An 18,517-nucleotide genomic window follows, 5' to 3' on the forward strand; every position below is an offset into this window, starting at 1 on the left:
GAAGGGCTTCATGATCATGCCATATGAGTGGGATCAGCTGAAGGAACTAGGGAATGTTTAGTCTGGAGAAGAGAAGGTTGAGAGGGGTGGAAATGATCGCTGTCAAAGCATTTGAAGGGCTGTCACTTGTGAGAGGAATGAGATTTGTTCTGTCTGGCTCAAGAAGCAAGGATTAGAAACAACAGGTAGATGCTTGAATTGAGGAGAAAATCTTTCTGATAACTAGAGCTGTCTTGAAGTGTAAGAAGGATATTACATTTTGCCTCCCTTGTGCCTAGGGAGGTGATGGTTTCCCCAGGATGACCACTTGTAGGGCATGCCATAAAGGGGATTCTTGCTTAGGAAGGATATCAGATGGTCCAGATTGACTAAAGAGTTCTCTTCCATCACTGAAGTTTTGTGCTTCTGTGACTAATGCAAAAATAACTCTTACTAAGACTATAAATTACACAAAATAAATTAAAGCTCTGGATGATGGACACTTAACTTCAACATTCCCTGTTTTGTGAAAGTGGCTAACCTCTAGTAGTCTAAAATACAAGAAAACTTCTCACTATATGTGACAAAAGAGAATTATCTTTTTATATCTGCAAGTTCACGGTTAAGAGTGAAATTTTCATTCATTCTCATTAGTCTTTAAAGCACCTAACTGCTATTAATGACCATAAAGCTACCCAAGTTATAAAAGCAGGCAAATATTTTCTGGTGCTATGCCATGGCTATAAACTTCAGCGTGGAAAACAGAGGCTAGAATAAAAATTTTAATGGACTTGTCAACTGTTAAGCTTTCTCAGGTTGGCAATATGTACAAACTACTTTCCTTGCATATCTCAGGACCCCCAGTATGTGTGATGATATTTAGAGAAGAACCATGAGTTGATAATCAGGCAAAAATGAAGTATTTTTGTCCCCTAGAATGACAATCTAAAACTAGTGCTCTCTGTAACTACAGAGAAACTATCATAGCTTTCTTTGGGTAGTACTGACATTTCATAATAAGAGAAAAGGAATAAAGAATGGTACACAACAAATGTGTGTACGTATTTGTCTATGATGACCTCCAAACAAACAAATAAACAGCCTACAATTTATGTCCTGGTTGGGCAAATTGACTCTAGTTCTCAGGGATCTCTCCAGTATCAGAATGGCATAAATGCAATTCTAAGTATTTTCTGAAGAATCTAGTTTACTAAGACTATGCTTGAGAAAACATTGCTAATGGTGATTCAAGGGAGAAAAAAAAATTAAACTGTAGACATAATAATTCAAAGTAGTATGGAAACACAGAAGGCACTTTTTCTGAGGGCTATTGACCAGAGTTAAACATCTGAATTTCCCAGAACCAAAATCACAAGGTACTTTTAACAATAATCTGATCAAAAATATCTACAGAATTCCCTTTATCTATTGGAAAGAAACTATGGCCTCCATTTGAGCAGCTGTATTAACTGCTTAGAAAAAAAAATTCAGTAACAAATGGTAAGTGCATGATTAAAGCGTAACATTCAGATCCAGTCCACTTTGTAAGTTATCTAAATGGCCTCTGCTCAGTGAAGGGTGGCACAGAGGCATTTCAGATTTTCAGGTTCTAACAAACCATGCTGTAACAGTAACTCCCTCCTTCCTCCCTGCCTCCCCTTTCCTAATTCTCCCACAGCTCAGAAAATGAGCTTGAGAACCTGGTATTTATCTTCCAGCACGATCAGCAGTTTTTACTTCTCAACTTGATATGCTAGTCTTCATTTGCTCCCCTGCAAGCTAACTTGTTAGAGAGCTTTATCACCAATTCAAAACACTTTGGAAAAGCGAGCTCTGTTTAGTTGACTTTCCGGCTTTGTACCTCACCGGGCCCAGTTCCTCTGAGGAAGATTGATGAGAGTACAATCAAGGTCTTGAAGTATATTCCACAACAGGTATGGGAAATTTATAAGCCACTGACAATATGACAGATTTTGAATCATGTTTTAGAAGCCAGTTTTTAACTCACGTAGGAAACTGGGAGTTGAATGAATTTAAATGAAGTCTATTTCCAACTTTCTCTTGGCAAAAATATCCTCATGTACATTTAGCATTCATAGGTTCTGTCATGTAAGCGTTTTGTTGTAGGACCTCAGAGTAGCTCTCTATTCAAAACCGAAGAGTCTCTTGCTTTTGCTTACCAATACAGTATTGCTCCACACCACCACCACCACCACCACCATTAAAAACAAAGCATGTCTTTATTCTCTGGTTGACAAAAATTTAAAGGAAAAGGCTGCTGTACTGCCTAAGGGAGAAAAAAATGCTCATAAAATGTAACTAAAATTCTAGTGTGCTTTTTATTCTAAAGAATACTGAACAGCACAGAAGAAGGAAAAGGCTTCATGGAGTCTGTTCACACTGAGGACAGTGTTTGAAACCTGGAGTTCTACAAGTAAGTGCTATGCTAATCACAAGCAATCAATAGGGTTTGATTACATTTGTAATATTAGTTTGGTTTGTACTGTTTATGCTGGTTTTCCTAGGCCTATAATTCAGCCAAGTACGGACTAGTTAATTATGCTGAACAATCTGTCTGAAAATATGAGCGTGCTGAGAAAGTTTTAGAACTGAGTAAGGCAAGAGAATATATCAAAACTTGGGTTACCCTCTGGACAATGAGTACGGTCAGATCCATGGAAAAGGGGGGAGGACGTTTAATCTAGTTCCTTCATCAAAGCTAAAAAATACCCTGATGAGGAAGAGCTAACAAAAATGCCCTCTAGAAATTTCCATAGGAGTTCTAGAAAGGTATAAATGTGTAGTAAGTGGAGTACAGTTTGGAATGCTGAAAAGCAAATCATCAAAATCTAAATCTAAAAATCCAAAAAATTCTTGAAAATACTCATCATGAATGAACTGTAAAGGGATTTAGTAAAATTTTACCTAGCTCCATTCAACTTTAATTTCAGATAAGCAAAGGAGTATGGGTAATACAAAAATAAGCCACAGCAGGTCAAAGCCTAAATATAAATATAAAGCAGACCCTAAATAAAAACCTACTTCACTTTAGCCAAGTCTAGGTCTGAACATGAAAATCCTACAATCTGAGGGGAAAAGCTTTACTCAACATTTAAATATCAGACCTAGAGGGAGAGTCATTAGTGACGGATGCTAGCCAAACTATTAAACCACAGCAGTGCTGCTTGGTTATTAATGGTTTTAGGTTATTATAATCATATGAGGAAAAAACCCTCAATAACCCTACTACATAACCTACTCCAGACTACTTTTAAAATCATTCTAAAATATCACACAGTCTGTACTTACACTGGTGTTTCCCAAAGGGATTCCAGGGATCCCTGGGGTCATTAAGAGCTACGTTTAGCCAAAGTAGTTTCTCGTAGCATCGGGGTATCTTTTCACAATGTTTATGCTTTAAAAATTAGTAAAAATTGCTTATGATGGTTAATAAAAACAAGTCACCATCTTTTAGGTGAATCATTCAAAGAGCCATTCATTGAATTATCAGTTTGTTTCCTACCTATGGTAACAAAGTATGGATCACATAAGAGGAAACTGGTGGAAGAGTTGCTCTTGAGAAGTAGTATATGGCTTTCTAGACGCTTAAGAACCACTATGTGAAGTATACACAAACAGAAATTACTACTAGACAGTAGGTATAATTAGTGTAACAGAGGCAGAATGTATCATGAAGTCAGGATTAAGAAAATGCATCGTACAGTAGAAAAATCTGCATGTCAAAAGATCAGTGCTCTGCCATTCCCTAGCTCTGTAATCTTGTGCAAATTACTGAAGCTCTATTGGCCTCTGATTATTGCCTGGAAAATAGGAGACCTGGACTAGATATGGAGCTCTTAGTCTTTTTTTTTTTTGGTTTTGTTTTGGTAATCTGGTAAAACCTATGGACCCCTCAGTGTAACGTTTTTAAATGCATAAAATAATGCTACAAATGCGACAAAACACAAGATTAAAAAGGAACCGAATTAGATTGAAATATAGTTATAGAAATTAAACAACTAAACAAATTCATGGGTCCCATTGGGTTAAGAATTCCTGGGCTTTAAAATTTTTAAGGTTCCTTTTAGCCATAAGTGAAAAAAATGAAAAGGGTCAAAAGTCATGACAATCAATTATCAAAGTTACATAATTTTGAATGGAATTAAGTATAGAACTACTAAAATTCTTTAAAATAGCTTTATTTGAGAAATGTAAAATTATATTGTCTAAATGCCCCCTGGATCAGAGGAGCACAAAATCACATTAAAGATTAACTGATTTATATAGCAGTAATACATAAATATTATGACTTTTGACTCTCTCTTTATAAATAAATCCAACAAATTAGGGTTTGCTATTTTTGAGGTCTATTTGTATCCAACACAAAGAGGTAGGCCATTCTGTATTTTCTTTTTTTAAAGCCAATTTTACTGATATTGTTTTAAATTGCCCAAATTTCCCCCATGCATCATTTCCCTCCCCCTCCCAGAGGGCCATATCATATAACAATATTTTTTAAAAGAAAAAGAGGTAAAGGGAAAAAAATCCAACAGAACTGATAAACACATTAAAAATATATATAATAATCCATATCCATTTAACTCCCACCTGACCCCTTTGCAAAAGGAAAGGAAGGAGGAACAGGTCCTCTCCTGTCTTTTATTTTGGGGTCATGCTTATTCTTTGCAATTTTACAATATTCATTTTCAGTTGTTTTGTGGTGGTTGTTCTTTTCATTTTCATCACTGTAGTCAGTATAAATTGTTTTTCTGACTCTGCTTACTTCACTCTTCATCAATACCTATAATTCTATGATGTTCACTTCATCATATTGGTTGTTTTCTTACAACATGGTGATATTCCATTATATCCATGGAACGTAACTGGTTTAATCATTCCCTAAACAATGGCCATCTATTTTGCTAACACAAAAAGTGCAGCTATAAAAAGTTTTGATGTTTATAGGGATTCTTTTTTGTTTTAATCAATGACCACCTTGGGTCTGGTAATAAAATCATGGATCAAAAAGTATGGACATCTTAATCACTTATAATTAAAATTCCTTTCCAACTGGTTATACTGATTCACAGCAGTACCAACTATTTCAGTGTTCCATAAACCCTTCCATATTTTTTCGTCTTTCCTTGTTCTTGCCAATTTGCTAGGTGTGAAGTAAAACTTCAAGGTTGTTTTGATTTACCTGCTTTACTTTCCTTCTCATTTCCTCTTTGTTTCCTATCCCTTATTTGAGAGTGTTTTGCTTCTGACTAATCATTCCTTGTATCTATCCTTCCTTTTATTCCTTCCCCTTTCCCGTAGGCACTTTTTTTTCGCATTTCTCTACTGGGTTAAATATATTTCTGGACCCAGTTGTGTATGAATGTATATTCTACCCTCCTTCCAGCAGTTCAGTAGTTGTCACCTACTCCTTGTCCCGCCTCATCCCCTTCTTGTTGTATAGATTTTTATTTCTGCAACCCAATTAGGTGAAATAATTGTTCTCAATCTTCCCCTCACTCTCCACTCCACCCTCACCAATATATCCTCCTTTTCCTCTCTTTCCATGCTTCTTTTAAGATAATCTAAGTATAAAAGAACCATTCCTAGACAACGTAACACTTTTTCTGTGACTCTTGAGGATGACAGAATTCTTCAGGGACAATGATCTCCCCATATAAGAATGTAAACAGCTTATTCTTGTTTCGTTTCTTTAAGATTGCTCAGTTATATTTACCTTTTTATGTTTCTCTTGAATTCGGTGTTTCTATGTCAAAGTTTCTATGTAATTCTAGTCCTCTGAGCAGGAATTCTTGGATGTTCTCTATTTCATTAAAGATCCATTTTTTTCCCTCCTGCAGGATTATATTCTTTTTTGTCGCGTAAGTTATTCTTGGCTATAAGCCGAGATATTCTAAGGTTTCTTCTCCTTTATGATGGTGGCTGCTAAATCTTGCATTATCCGACTGTGGCTCTGAGAGATCTTGCATTTTCCTCTATTTTTAGTCGTTTGACTTGTTTTAGTAATTCTTGTTATCTCATGGAGTCATTAGCTTCTATTTGGTTAATTCTGATTTTAATGACATTATTTTCTTTGCTAACATCTTGTACCTTTAAACAAGCTGTTAAATCTCTCTCTACATCTTTCTTCCAGAGTACTAATTTCTTTTCTAATTCTTTACTTTATTGCTCTCATTTGCGTTTTAAAAGCATTTTTCCTTCTTTAAAAAACAAACCAAAAAGCCCAACTTCTTCCAACCATTCTTATTAGTCTCATGCTCAAACTGTGCTGTACTTCGAGGCTTTGCTTGTAGATGTTTTATCGTCATTTTCTCCTAAGTCTGTGTTGCACTACCCTGTCCCCACATTATCTCCTTAAGGGAAGATTCTATTTTTGTTGGCGTGTTCTTCTAGCCTACTTCTTTACTTGGTACTTTAGGTCAGGGTTGAGCTCTGCACACTTCTAGGAGGGTTATCTTCTTAGATCCTTCTTCTGCTTTCTAGGAATACTGAGCATTGTTATTCCAAGATCTCAACGGCAGCTCAGGCTGGGGACAGGCAAAGTGACAGGATCCACGGAGAAGTATGCTCACTACCCTCCTACTGTAAGCTCTGCAAGTTTCTGATCTAATCTTGTGTCTGAGAAAGGTACATGTTGTCTTGTCCCTGGCTGGTCATTCCAGTAGACTGGTGCTGGACTCTGCAGCTTCACAGACACTGAATTGTAGCTTTCCCTGTAGTCTGGGATTCCAGTCCTGGTTATTGTACTTAGGCTTTAGCCTGAGCTGAAAACTAAAACTGAGTTGCTGCTCTGCTCCTGAGATCAGAGCCACACAGGTTTGTACTGAATAAGGAACAAATTGTGAATTTGTTCCTTATTCAGTACAAACCCAGGACCCATGGCTAAGACCATTCACTACTCTATGCCACTGTTAGGCACAAGTCCCCTTCTCAGTTTCCTTGGATTTGGAACTTAGAACTGGGTAATGAGCAACAAGGCTGCCAGGTGGCACTTGCTTTCTAACCTTGCACTAGTTCAGGGTCCCTCTGGTACTTCTTCTTGCCCCAGTTCACAATCTGGGACTTTTTTCAGTCTCTGGGCATGAAAATGCTCTATTTTAGCTGCTCTTGGCTAGACCTCTACCCTAATGTCCACAGATCTGTCTCCCTTTGCTGATATGGGCTAGAAAAATGGCTAATGGTTATTTTTTTTTGTTAAATTCCCAATAATGATTCAATCTGGTACATTTCCTAGAATTTTATGAAAGTGTGGTAGGGTAGTCACTTTGTACTTCTATTATTTTGCCATCTTGATTCACCCCAAAATTTATCTTAAAAACTAATTTTTGGAACTTATTTTATTATAGTAGAGAGAATAATACTTAAAATAGCAGTGTGTATAGATCTCATGCCCATAAATGTGAGTTATGAAGATGTTATTAATATAAGTAAACAACAATGGCTTAACTCCTTCAGATTTGAGCAGATACAGTTTAAATGAATAAAGTACTAGTTTAGGAAAGAGTACCACATATAAAATAAATTTTGATAGCTTTTATTTTTACATTACCTAGATTTCCCAATATATCCTTCCCCTTCCCAGACTGCTATTCTTTATAAAGAAGAATAAAAAAGGGGAGAAAAACAGTTCAGCAAAATGAACTCATACATTGAAAAAACCTGACCTGGTCTGTAGTGTGCCACACTCATAATCTCATGCTTTTGCAAAAGGTAATAAGGAAGAACATTCTTATATCTGTTCTTTGGGGTCAAAAAACTGTCAATAATCTCATAACTTTCATTTTTTTGGTTTGTGGTTATTCTTTCCATTTATATTCTTGTAATAATTGTGTACATTGCTTTCCTGGTTCTGGTTATTTCACTTTGAATCAGTTCATATAAATTTTTCCAAGTTTCTCTGAATTTATTGAGTTCCTTATATATAGTGGATGATAAGCTAAACCTAATAGTCCGAATGACCCAGGATCAGGTCTAACCTCTTACAGAAAACATACATGAGCCTGCTCATATCACTTAACTTCTTGGTGACCTGGGCAACTCTAAGATTCTAAGCAGCAGAGAAGGTGCTGACAGAGGGAGTTTCCTCACTTTGGAGTTCCCTATACCAACAAAATCACAGTTCTAGCACCCATCCCTCTCCATAAATTAACCCAACTTTCTTTCTTGGTCCCCAGTAATTTAGCTATATAGTTCAAGAGCATATAGTTCATTTAACTTAACTAAACAAATGCTAGAACTGTTCCTTAATTGTAAAATCAGAAGACTATCTTAGGGCCGAAACTTTTTACAAAATGCTGACAGAGAGCCCCCATAACTAAAAGACAAAAATCCACGAGAGTAAATTCGATTCTTTGATTTCAATGGGATTGTGGCCAAAGATGTTTCAGTTTTCTAACAGAACCCATGTTTCCTCTGAACTTAATGGCCATCTCTTGGTAAAGAAGTAAAGGAGGCAATACTTCTTGGAAGTCTACATCTCAAATAACCCTTCATTTAAGCATGAAAAGGAAGCACCAGAGAGCTGTGCAGCCTCCCTTCTCAGCTCTCTGACAGAGTGCTCACTCATTCACTGCAGGGTCACATTCGGATGTGCCTTCAGGTTTTTATTCACTCATTCATCTTTTGTTCCATTTCTCTGATTTCCATTGCTTATCTCTGCGTATTTTTCCCCCTACTGTACAGGGCCAATTACAGTCTTCACTGGAACAACTACAGTTTATTGAACAGTATCTACCAGAGAGGATCGGGAAGACAAAAGGGGACAGACAGATCAACATTATGGCGTCAGCAGGTCTACAGCTCCTTGCTTTTATTCTAGCCTTATCTGGCATTTGTGGCATAATCACAGCCACACTACTGCCAAACTGGAAGGTAAATGCAAACGTGGGCTCCACTATCATAACAGCCATTATTCAACTTGAAGGGCTGTGGATGGACTGCACATGGTACAGCACCGGGATGTTCAGCTGCACAGTGAAACCCTCCATCCTAGCCCTCCCTGTCTATGTGCAGACTGCACGGACCACCATGGTACTGGCTTGCATCCTCTCAGCTTTGGGGATTTGTATTTCCACAGTGGGCATGAAATGCACACGTTTAGGAGGGGATAGAAAGACCAAAAGTCGTATTACTTTTGCTGGAGGAGTATGTTTTATTCTCTCAGGTCTATCTGGTTTAATACCCACATCATGGTACATGAAGGAGATCATTTCCAATTTCTGGGACCCAGCCATCCCAGAGCACCACAGACATGAACCGGGAGGAGCTATCTACCTTGGATTTATTTCAACAGTACTCCTATTTGTGGCGGGTGTGATTTTCTGCACTTCCTGTTTAAAAGGGTCTCAAGAAGCTAGGCACTGTCCTCCCAAGCAGCAGGGTATCTTAGCCACTCAGTCAGAGAACAATGCAGGATATAATCTGAAGGATTATGTATAAATAATTGTGTACTATGTAAGGTGAATGAAATGCCAGAAATATTTATTTTTTTTACTTTAGATTAAAAACCAATCAAAATCATATTTAACTGTCTTCATTAGATGCTATAGTGTATTACTATTAACAAGGTATTTTATATTACAGAATTTTTAAACTGCTGTTTACTTTCATATTTAATACTCAAGGTTTATTTGAAAAAGCATTATAAGGCAATTCACGGTTAATTGCTTACTTGCTGAAGCATTAGTCTAAAGTGGATTAACTCTTTTCCAAAATGTGTGCTTTTGATGTTTCATTTTGAGTATTCAATAGGACTAAAATTCAGACTAAAGCCGTTGTCTTCTTTTAACCAGAAGTAACATCTGTTTTTGCTTTCCAATTCTCTAACACCATGGTAACTTGGTTCTTTTTTTTAAAGCCACAATATATAACTGCATGTCAGGGGCTGAAGAGCTGTCACTGCCATTCAGATATAGCCAAAAATGTCCTTCCAAGTCCCCACCTGCTGCTTAGTATCTCTGGCCCCCTTCCTCTTTTGCATTTCAAAAGAAATGTTTACATAAATTTCCAACTGTTGCTAATCTTTCAGCCAAACAACTCAGGCTCGAACTAAGAGGGAACAAATTGGTAAATGTCATCAGGAGAAAGAAAATACTTAGGACCTTTAATCTACTGAATATAAGCTATATTAATAATAATATATGGGAAAAAATAACATGATTATCCTTCCTACTTTCATTATCTATCAAGATGTGAGCTCTCTGGGAAGTATTCCTTCACTTCCAAGCATTTAGATTTTCTACTTCCTTCATTTAATCTGAGATAAATTGTCATATATGTAGGTAACAAATATTTATTTTCAAATTCTTTGCCCCTTTATTGTTAGACCTGATTTAAGCAGAGAAGGTCACTATTTTCTTTTAAATAAACTACCTCCAATAAAATAACTAAAATGAAGGTGTTTTAAATAAAAGAAAGCATTATATAACTATTTTGTTTTGGTCCAAATCTATAATGGTGTAGGGAACTCCTCATAAGACTCCCTCTATCAAAGCAGATTACCAGCTATTCTACAACTTACAAAAATCCCTCAAAGGTTTGGCATGAAGGCACTGAGAGTTTAAGTGACTTTATACCTGCAGTTATATTGCCAGAAAGTGTTAGAAGCTGGCCTTGACCCCTAGTCTGCCTATCACTGCAACACTTCTGTCTCTTACAAATCTAAGGTTAACAAATATCAAACTCTCATCTGAAAGAGAAAAAAATCTGATTTCCAGATGTCTATTTAGGTAGAAAGGAAACTTAGGACCATCTTGATTTGGCAGGATCCAATGAAGTGGATATATTTAAGTCAATTTTATAGTCAAATAATATAACTTTCAATTTATTTCAAAGTGCTACAGAAATATTTGTTGTTGTTACTTATTAATGTAAATTCATTAGTTTATAACATGAGATGATGAATTATTAATATAGTAATGCCACTGGAAATAGTAACTTTTCTATGTCGCTAATAAAAAGTAGGATTTTTGTTTGTTATACAGGGGAAAACAAGCTAATTTTCAAAACTATTTCATTGTGCATATTAATGACTATCAGCATTACAGTGAAATTTTAAAGGAAGTAACTAAAGTGAAGAAGAATTGTTTCATAAGATAATAACAGATGGTTCTATAAATGTTCAAATCTTTTTAGTTTAATTGTTCATGGTCTTCACTTCCTAAATGAGCAAATGAATCTAAAGAAATGCTGTCTGACAAAAAAAACTTTAAGACTATACTTTTTAACTGGAGTAATTTTGCTTTGATACTTATGCTCTCTTACTTTGCCTAAATGTGGTTGGATTTACACTGATCAGTTCTCGAATGCACTAAGAGAAGGAAAAATGTTTTATACAATCAATCAAATTAGGCCTAGAATATTCCTTATTCATTTTAATGGATTTTCTTATGGGCAAGTCTCATGTTTCAAAAATTCAATCCATCAGTCAGGTATTTATTAAGAATTTATTCTGTGCTCAGCACTTGGCTAAGTTCTGGGGTGACAAAGCAAAATTAAAAACTGTTCCTGCCATCAAGAAGCTTTCATTCTAACTGGAAAGACAAATAAAGAGAAAGCCATAAGATACACTTGAACTGGATGCAAGGTAAATAGAAGGAAAGACACTAGCACCTCGGGGAACAAACATACTGATGATGAAACACAGTAAAACTGGAACTCAAACTAAGGCAAGAACTACAAATCAGAGATTTGTCCTGTAACTGCTCTTTATTACAGGAAGGACTCAGACTAATGCAAAATACCAGCCTAGGAAGAGCAGGCTTCTTACAAATAAGAACAAATAATACGCAAACATGAACAAAGGAAATTTAGAAAAACATATTCATTCAGAAGTACTTATGTGTTTTGATGTATTTAAATTAAGTATTACAATTTCTGGAATAGACTTTGAGTTTTATTCTTTCCTGTGGATTGTGATAATTTGTATTTTAGCTTTAAAGGTGTTCCTTACGGCTTCTGCTGGGTTGTAGACAGTGTAAGGCATGAGTAAAAAACAGTGTGATTCTGATCATAGCATAGGGGCAGCAGGAAATACAGAGTGGATAAAGCACAGGCCTTGGAGTCAGGAGGACCTGAGTTCCAATATGGCCTCAGACACTTAACACGAGCTGTGTGACTCCGAGCAAGTCGTTTAATCCAAAATGCTTTGCCCCTCTCCCCCCCAAAAGTTAAGTAGTAAAGCAAACAGAGAAGGTATTAATGTTAACATAAAAGTGAAAATAAGGCCTGCTAAGAATGAGCCAAAATAGCTATCCACTTCGAATCAGCATGATCTTAGTATCACTTTTTCTTTTTTTAAAATTTTATTTATTTGTTATTAGTTTTCAACATTCATTTCCACAAGATTTTGAGTTCCAAATCTTCTCCCCATCTCTCCCCTCTCCTCACCCCAAGACAGCATACATTCTGATTACCCTTTCCCCCAATATGCCCTCCCTTCTATTACACCCCTCCCTTCCCTTATCCCTATCTCCTCTATTTTCTTGTAGGGAAAGATAGATTTCTATATCCCATTACCTGTATTTCTTATTTCCCAGTTGCATATAAAAACAATTTTTAACATTCGTTTTTGAAACTTTGAGTTCCAACTTCTCTCCCTTCCTCCCTCCCCACCCACCCCCACTGAGAAGGCAAGCAATTCAATATAGGTTATACATGTATAGTTATGCAAAAGACTTCCATAAAAGTCAAGTTATGAAAGACTAAATATATTTTCCTCCATCCTGTCCTGCCCCCCATTTATTCTGTTCTCTTTTGACCTTGTCCCTCCCCAAAATTGTTTACTTCTAATTACTCCTCCTCCCATTTACCCTCCCTTCTATCATCCCCCCATCCCACTTATCCCCTTCTCCCCTACTTTCCTGTAGTGTAAGATAGATTTTCATACTAAACTGAGTGTACATATTATTCCCTCCTTAAGCCACATATGATGAGAGTAAGCATCACTTTTTCCCTCTCACTTCCTCTCTTTTCCCCTCCACTGAAGAAGCTTTTGCTTGCCTCTTTTATGAGAGATAATTTGCCCCATTCCATTCCCCCTTTCTCCTCCCAATATATTCCTCTCACTCCTTAATTTTATTTTTTTCAGATATCACTCCTTCCTATTCAACTCATCCTGTGCCCTCTGTCTATATGTATATAAGTCCTCCAACTACCCAAATACTGAGAAAAGTCTCAAGAGTTACAAATATTATCTTTCCGTGTAGGAATATAAACAGTTCAACTTTAGTAAGTCCCTTAGGATTTCTCTTTCCTGTCTACCTTGTCATGCTTCTCTTGATTCTTGTGTTTGAAAGTCAAACTTTCTATTCAGCTCTGGTCTTTTCATCAAGAATGCTTATAAGTCCTCTATTTCACTGAATGACCATTTTTTCCTTTGAAGTATTATACTCAGTTTTGGTGGGTAGATGATTCTTGGTTTTAATCCTAGCTCCTTTGAATTCTAGAATATCATATTCTAAGCCCTTTGATCCCTTAATGTAGAAGCTGCTAGATCTTGTGTTATCCTGATTGTATTTCCACAATACTCGAATTGTTTCTCTCTGGCTGCTTGCAATATTTTCTCCTTGACCTGGGAACTCTGGAATTTGGCTACAGTATGCCTAGGAGTTTTCCTTTTAGGATCTCTTTCAGGAGGAGATCAGTGGATTATTTCAATATTTATTTTGCCCTCTGGTTCTAGAATATCAGGGCAGTTTTCCTTGATAATTTCATGAAAGATGATGTCTAGGCTCTTTTTTTGATCATGACTTTCAGGTAGTCCCATAATTTTTAAATTGTCTCTCCTGGATCTATTTTCCAGGTCACTTGTTTTTCCAATGAGATATTTCACAATGTTGGCTATTTTTTCATTCCTTGGGCTTTGTTTTATAATTTCTTGATTTTTCATAAAGTCATTAGCTTCTATCTGTTTCATTCTAATCTTTAAGGAATTATTTTCTTCAGTGAGCTTTTGGATCTCCTTTTTCATCTGGCTACTTCTGCTTTTTAGGGCATTCTTCTCACTGGCTTTTTGAATCTTTTTTGCCCATTTGGGTTAGTCTATTTTTTAAAGTGTTATTTTCTTCAGCATTTTTTAGGTCTCTTTTAGCAAGCAGTTGACTCATTTTTCATGATTTTCTTGCATTGCTCTCATTTCTCTTCCCAATTTTTGCTTTACTTTCACTTGATTTTCAAAATCCTTCTTGAGCTCTTCCATAGTCTGAGACCAACTCATATTTTTCTTGGAGGCTTTGGATGGAGGAGCTTTGACTTTGTTTTCTTCTGTTTGCTTGCTTTGGTCTTCCTTGTCACCAAAGTAAGATTCTATAGTCTGATTCTTTTTCCACTTTTTGCTCATTTCCCCAGCCCTTTGCTTGACTTCTGAGCTCTTGGTCAAGGTAGTTCTCTGCTTCCAGTGGAAGTAGGGGGTGTACTGTCAGCCGTTCTATCCCCCCACAATCTGTGGGCCTAGAACTCCAGAAACAGTGACTGCAGCAGCCCCTGCTGCTGCTGTGGGTTCCTCTGCCCCACCTCCATTCAGCTACCCTGCGGCTGGAGAAGGACCACTCCACTCTCCTGCACTGGTCCCACAGACTTTTTCCACTGACCTTCCAATCCTCAGCTTTTTGGGGTCATGAAGTCTGGAAACCACCACAGGTATGAGAGATTCAATCTCCCCAAGGCCTGCTCAGGTCCCCTCTATGTACTTGCAGCCCACACTGGACTGTGCGATTGACACTTCCCAGCGACCTTCCAGGCTGTCTTGGGCTGGAGATTTACTTCACTCCATCATTCTGTGGGTTCTGCAGCTCCAGAATTTGTTTAGAGCCATTTTTTTACAGGTGTTTGGCTGGGCTTGGGGGCAGCGCTCTAGAAAGTCCATGCTGTTACTCCACCCTCTTGGCTCCTCTTAGTATCATTACAAAGAGTAAAAAATACTATCCCTTGAAAGTATGTGTTTCTTTATTTTCACAGGGAACTAAAAGTTTAGTTTTACAAAAGAACACACTTGGTACATAAGCTTAACAGATTTATAGCTGGACAAGGGATCTTAGAATTCAATTTAATAAATAAGACTCTTGCTCAGGGCAAATGGAAAGATGCTAACTTACAACAGTGAGGGGATAAAATTCCTTAATTCTTTTTTGTTTCCATTTTTCTTTGCCTTTGGACTGGAAAACAGAATAATGATAGCTAACAGGGAACTGATACCCAATATGAATAATGTGATAGGAAGATAATACTTAGTTGCCCTAAATAAAATCATGAGGAATTCTGTCTTCAGGAACTGAAAGAACAGGCAGCTGTGATTACCACTGACAATAATATCTGAAAGATGGTGGAGAATGAGATATATACACAAGACTGGAGATCGGTACATGCTATCCCAGTTTTCAAAAAGGGCAGAGAAGTCTGCAAACAGTAAACTTAAATTTGATTCCAGGCAAAATCCTAGAATATTATTATTTTTAAAAAGACGAATAGTAAAAATGAAAGCAATGATTACAAAAAGCAGCACTGTTTCACTAAGAAACAGATTTAATCAAACTAGCTTTGTTTCCTTTTTAAAACACTAAAACTGTTACTAAACTGGTAGATCAAGGAAATATTATAGATAGTTTATCTACATTTTAAGAAACCTTTTGATAACCACTTATGCTATGCTATACTGGAGAGCTTTGCCATTTCCCTCTTCAGCTAATTATACAGATGGGGAAGCTGAGGCAGATGAGGTTAAGTGGCTTGCCCGGGGTCTCACAGCTAGTAAGTGTCTGTGGCCAGAGTTGAACTCACGAAAATGAATCTTCCTGACTCCAGGCCTAGCAGTCTACCCACTGTGCCACCCAGGTGCCCACCTTACAGTGGTATAGTATCCAGAAATAAGGAAGTGAGAGTTTGTCATGGCCAACAGAAACGTCAGGTATTGTGTTCACTTCAGTTATCATAGGTAAGGATAGATATTTATAAGCTAAAGAGCATTTATAGGAGAGCAACCAAGATGGTGAAGAGCGTTGAGCCCATGTCAAATGAAGATCCTGAGAACAACATAATAGCTCGGTTTAATCACTTCAAGGGATGTTATATAGAATAGGGAATAAACTTGTTCTCTGGCCCCAGAAGGAAGTACTATAAACAATGGATGGAATTTGTACAGAAGTAATTTTAGTCTCAATGTTAGGAATAGCTTCCTAACAATTAGGGCCTTCCAGAAGTGGAATGAGCTACTTCCAGAGGTAATGGGTTTTGCCTTGTCAGACGTCTTCAGACAGAGGCTGAATGACCACTTGCCGGACATGATGCAGTGGATACTTCTTTTTTGGGAACTGTTGACTAAGTGTATCCTAAGGTCCCTACCAACTCTAAAAATTCTGTGATCCCTAATTTTAAAACACTGAGGAGTTATTAAAGCTGCTTCACCCACTAAAATATTTTACATAAGAAAAAATTAAAATGAAATCTTTTAAATTATCCATAAGCACTCTCAACAGACTGCTTAAATGAAGAGTACCAGCTTCTGTAACTATGTGCAATTAAAGATCTACATTAATATTTTACAGAAAACAAAAAGAGAAAGGGTAACTTTATAAGTAACTATAGGAATCTTAATCATAAAAAATGGTAAAAAGGTAAATAAGACTGATGTTATTTAAGATATGAACATTTTATATTTGTTAAAACTTTAAAATATTTTGCTAAAAGAAAATTCTGAATAGGTAAACTAAATAGATAATATTCTAAATAGGTAAACTATGGCTTAGATAAACTTTATAGGCTCTTCCATTACCTATATTTCAATTTTGTCATTAAATAGCACTCTACATACATAACATTTATATGTATCTCTTAAGGAACTTAAACTCTTGATGAGTAGAAAAGATACTCATACACAAATAAAATGTTTAAATAGCAACACAAGGCAGAATATGGCTATAGATGTGTTTGTAAAAGAAAACAACTAACAATTGAGAGACATATAATGTATAAGTACAGATAAAAACATGCATTTTAAATCAATTAAACTGAAGACATCTTTATTAAGTACTATCATATAGCATTTAGCACAATGCCTGGCAAGAAACAGGGACTTAATAGATGCATTCTAAGTATGAGGCACCTAATTTATGAAGAAATAATGAAAGCCATCAATGTGTTAAAAAAAAAAAAACAACATAATTGCTTCCCAAAAGATATTTTTTCAAAATTACAATCTATCTCCCAGGAGAGGAAATGCTAAATTAACTATGATAAAATTTAATTCAGTGACAAGTTAGACGTTTTCCAAACACCTCCAAAAATTTCTGAACTGGATAGAAAAACAGAATCCAAAAGCTGAGGTATTTTATTCTAATAACTCTCCTAAGGAATTTTTGCCAAATTTAAACATTACCATAGACTTTGGCTAATATAATTTACTATAACAAGACCAACTAGTTGTGTGTGCTATTGAAAATAGCATACAACAAAATGAGCACTATCCCTTATCTGAATAAAATTAAAATAGTACATAGTACATAGCTTTCTCTGATGATGACCACTTTCCCCCCCTAAAATGAATATTTCCCCCGCTAAAATGAATATTTCCCTTCTACAATTATAAAAGTCTCATTATTAAGTCAAAAGAGTACTCAAAGGATGTGGGGCTGAGTCTTGGCTCTGCCATATTTTAACTGCATGACTTAACCTAAGTCTAACTTTCTTATCTATAAAATGAAATGGGTAATAATTGTTCTTTCTATCCATCTCTCACAGAAGTAGCACAGCCTAGTTAGCTTCAAAGCCAAGAAGATCTAGGTTCAAGTCTCACAAATGACACATACTGGCGACTGAACCTTGGGCAAGTTAAAACCTCTCAGTGCTGAAAGCAACTCTTTTAGACTAGAAAGATTACCTGCACTATCCTAATGAAATCACATGTCTAGTCCTTATCCCAACATACACTTTAAGGAGTGCAAATAAGCAGTTACTAAGCAAAATGCAAGTCATTATTCTGCAAAGTGCTTTGTAAACTATAAACACTATATAAATGTCAGCTATTATTGTAATAATCATTAGTTACAGCAGAGGTGTCTGTGGCCCAGGAAATTCCTGAGTGGAGTCCAAACCACGTTAAAATGCAATTGAGAAATGTTTAAGAAAATAAATAAAAATATACTACAACAGAGACAGTGTTAATTTGTGGTTTTCTAAGTCAGTATGCAGCCCTCAGGGATCTATGAGTTCAACAACACTGAGTTACAGCTTCTAAACAGATACACTGGAGCCGATTATCAATCAAATCTTTTGATGGAGCCTGTGTGAATCCCTCTAAAGATGCGGGTTACAAACTACAAGTTCTCGTTCTTCTGATCCAGATCTCTTCATAACACCCATGTGCTGGAGGCCTCTCTTTAATGACTTTAGGACTATTAAGGCAACATTGAGATTGTCTTTTAGTCTCCTCTCTCTAGATGACCAGCACACAGTGTCCTACATAGGCATTCGAATCCTGCCTCTTTTATAGTTTCAAATTACTATAGGTACTTATACTGCCTATAAGTCA

At 36.5% G+C, this 18,517-nt stretch overlaps 2 protein-coding genes across 5 annotated transcripts in view; one reads left to right on the top strand and one right to left on the bottom strand.

Moving 5' to 3' along the window:
- TFB1M (transcription factor B1, mitochondrial) overlaps positions 1–18,517 on the bottom strand; it is a 79,628-nt gene that overhangs the window by 21,604 nt on the left and 39,507 nt on the right. The window lies entirely within an intron of this gene.
- Positions 1,821–9,516, top strand: CLDN20 (claudin 20). Of its 3 annotated transcripts, none has more exons than XM_072643766.1 (2): positions 1,821–1,913; positions 8,680–9,516. In XM_072643766.1, the coding sequence occupies exon 2, from the start codon at positions 8,776–8,778 to the stop codon at positions 9,433–9,435; it is 660 nt and encodes a 219-aa protein (XP_072499867.1). In that variant the 5' UTR covers positions 1,821–1,913; positions 8,680–8,775; the 3' UTR covers positions 9,436–9,516. The 3 variants fall into 3 exon arrangements, 1 of the variants encoding a protein (XP_072499867.1); XR_011974670.1 differs by lacking the exon at positions 8,680–9,516 and adding an exon at positions 2,330–2,414 and having other exon boundaries at positions 1,826–1,913; XR_011974669.1 differs by lacking the exon at positions 1,821–1,913 and adding an exon at positions 2,328–2,413 and having other exon boundaries at positions 8,680–8,768.

The sequence above is a fragment of the Notamacropus eugenii genome, chromosome 2, assembly GCF_028372415.1.
Source record: "Notamacropus eugenii isolate mMacEug1 chromosome 2, mMacEug1.pri_v2, whole genome shotgun sequence".
Classification (NCBI taxonomy): domain Eukaryota; kingdom Metazoa; phylum Chordata; class Mammalia; order Diprotodontia; family Macropodidae; genus Notamacropus; species Notamacropus eugenii.

What these genes read in the sequence shown, in the direction of transcription:
- CLDN20 (XM_072643766.1), top strand. Translation starts at nt 8,776, where the DNA reads ATGGCGTCAGCAGGTCTACAGCTCCTTGCTTTTATTCTAGCCTTATCT.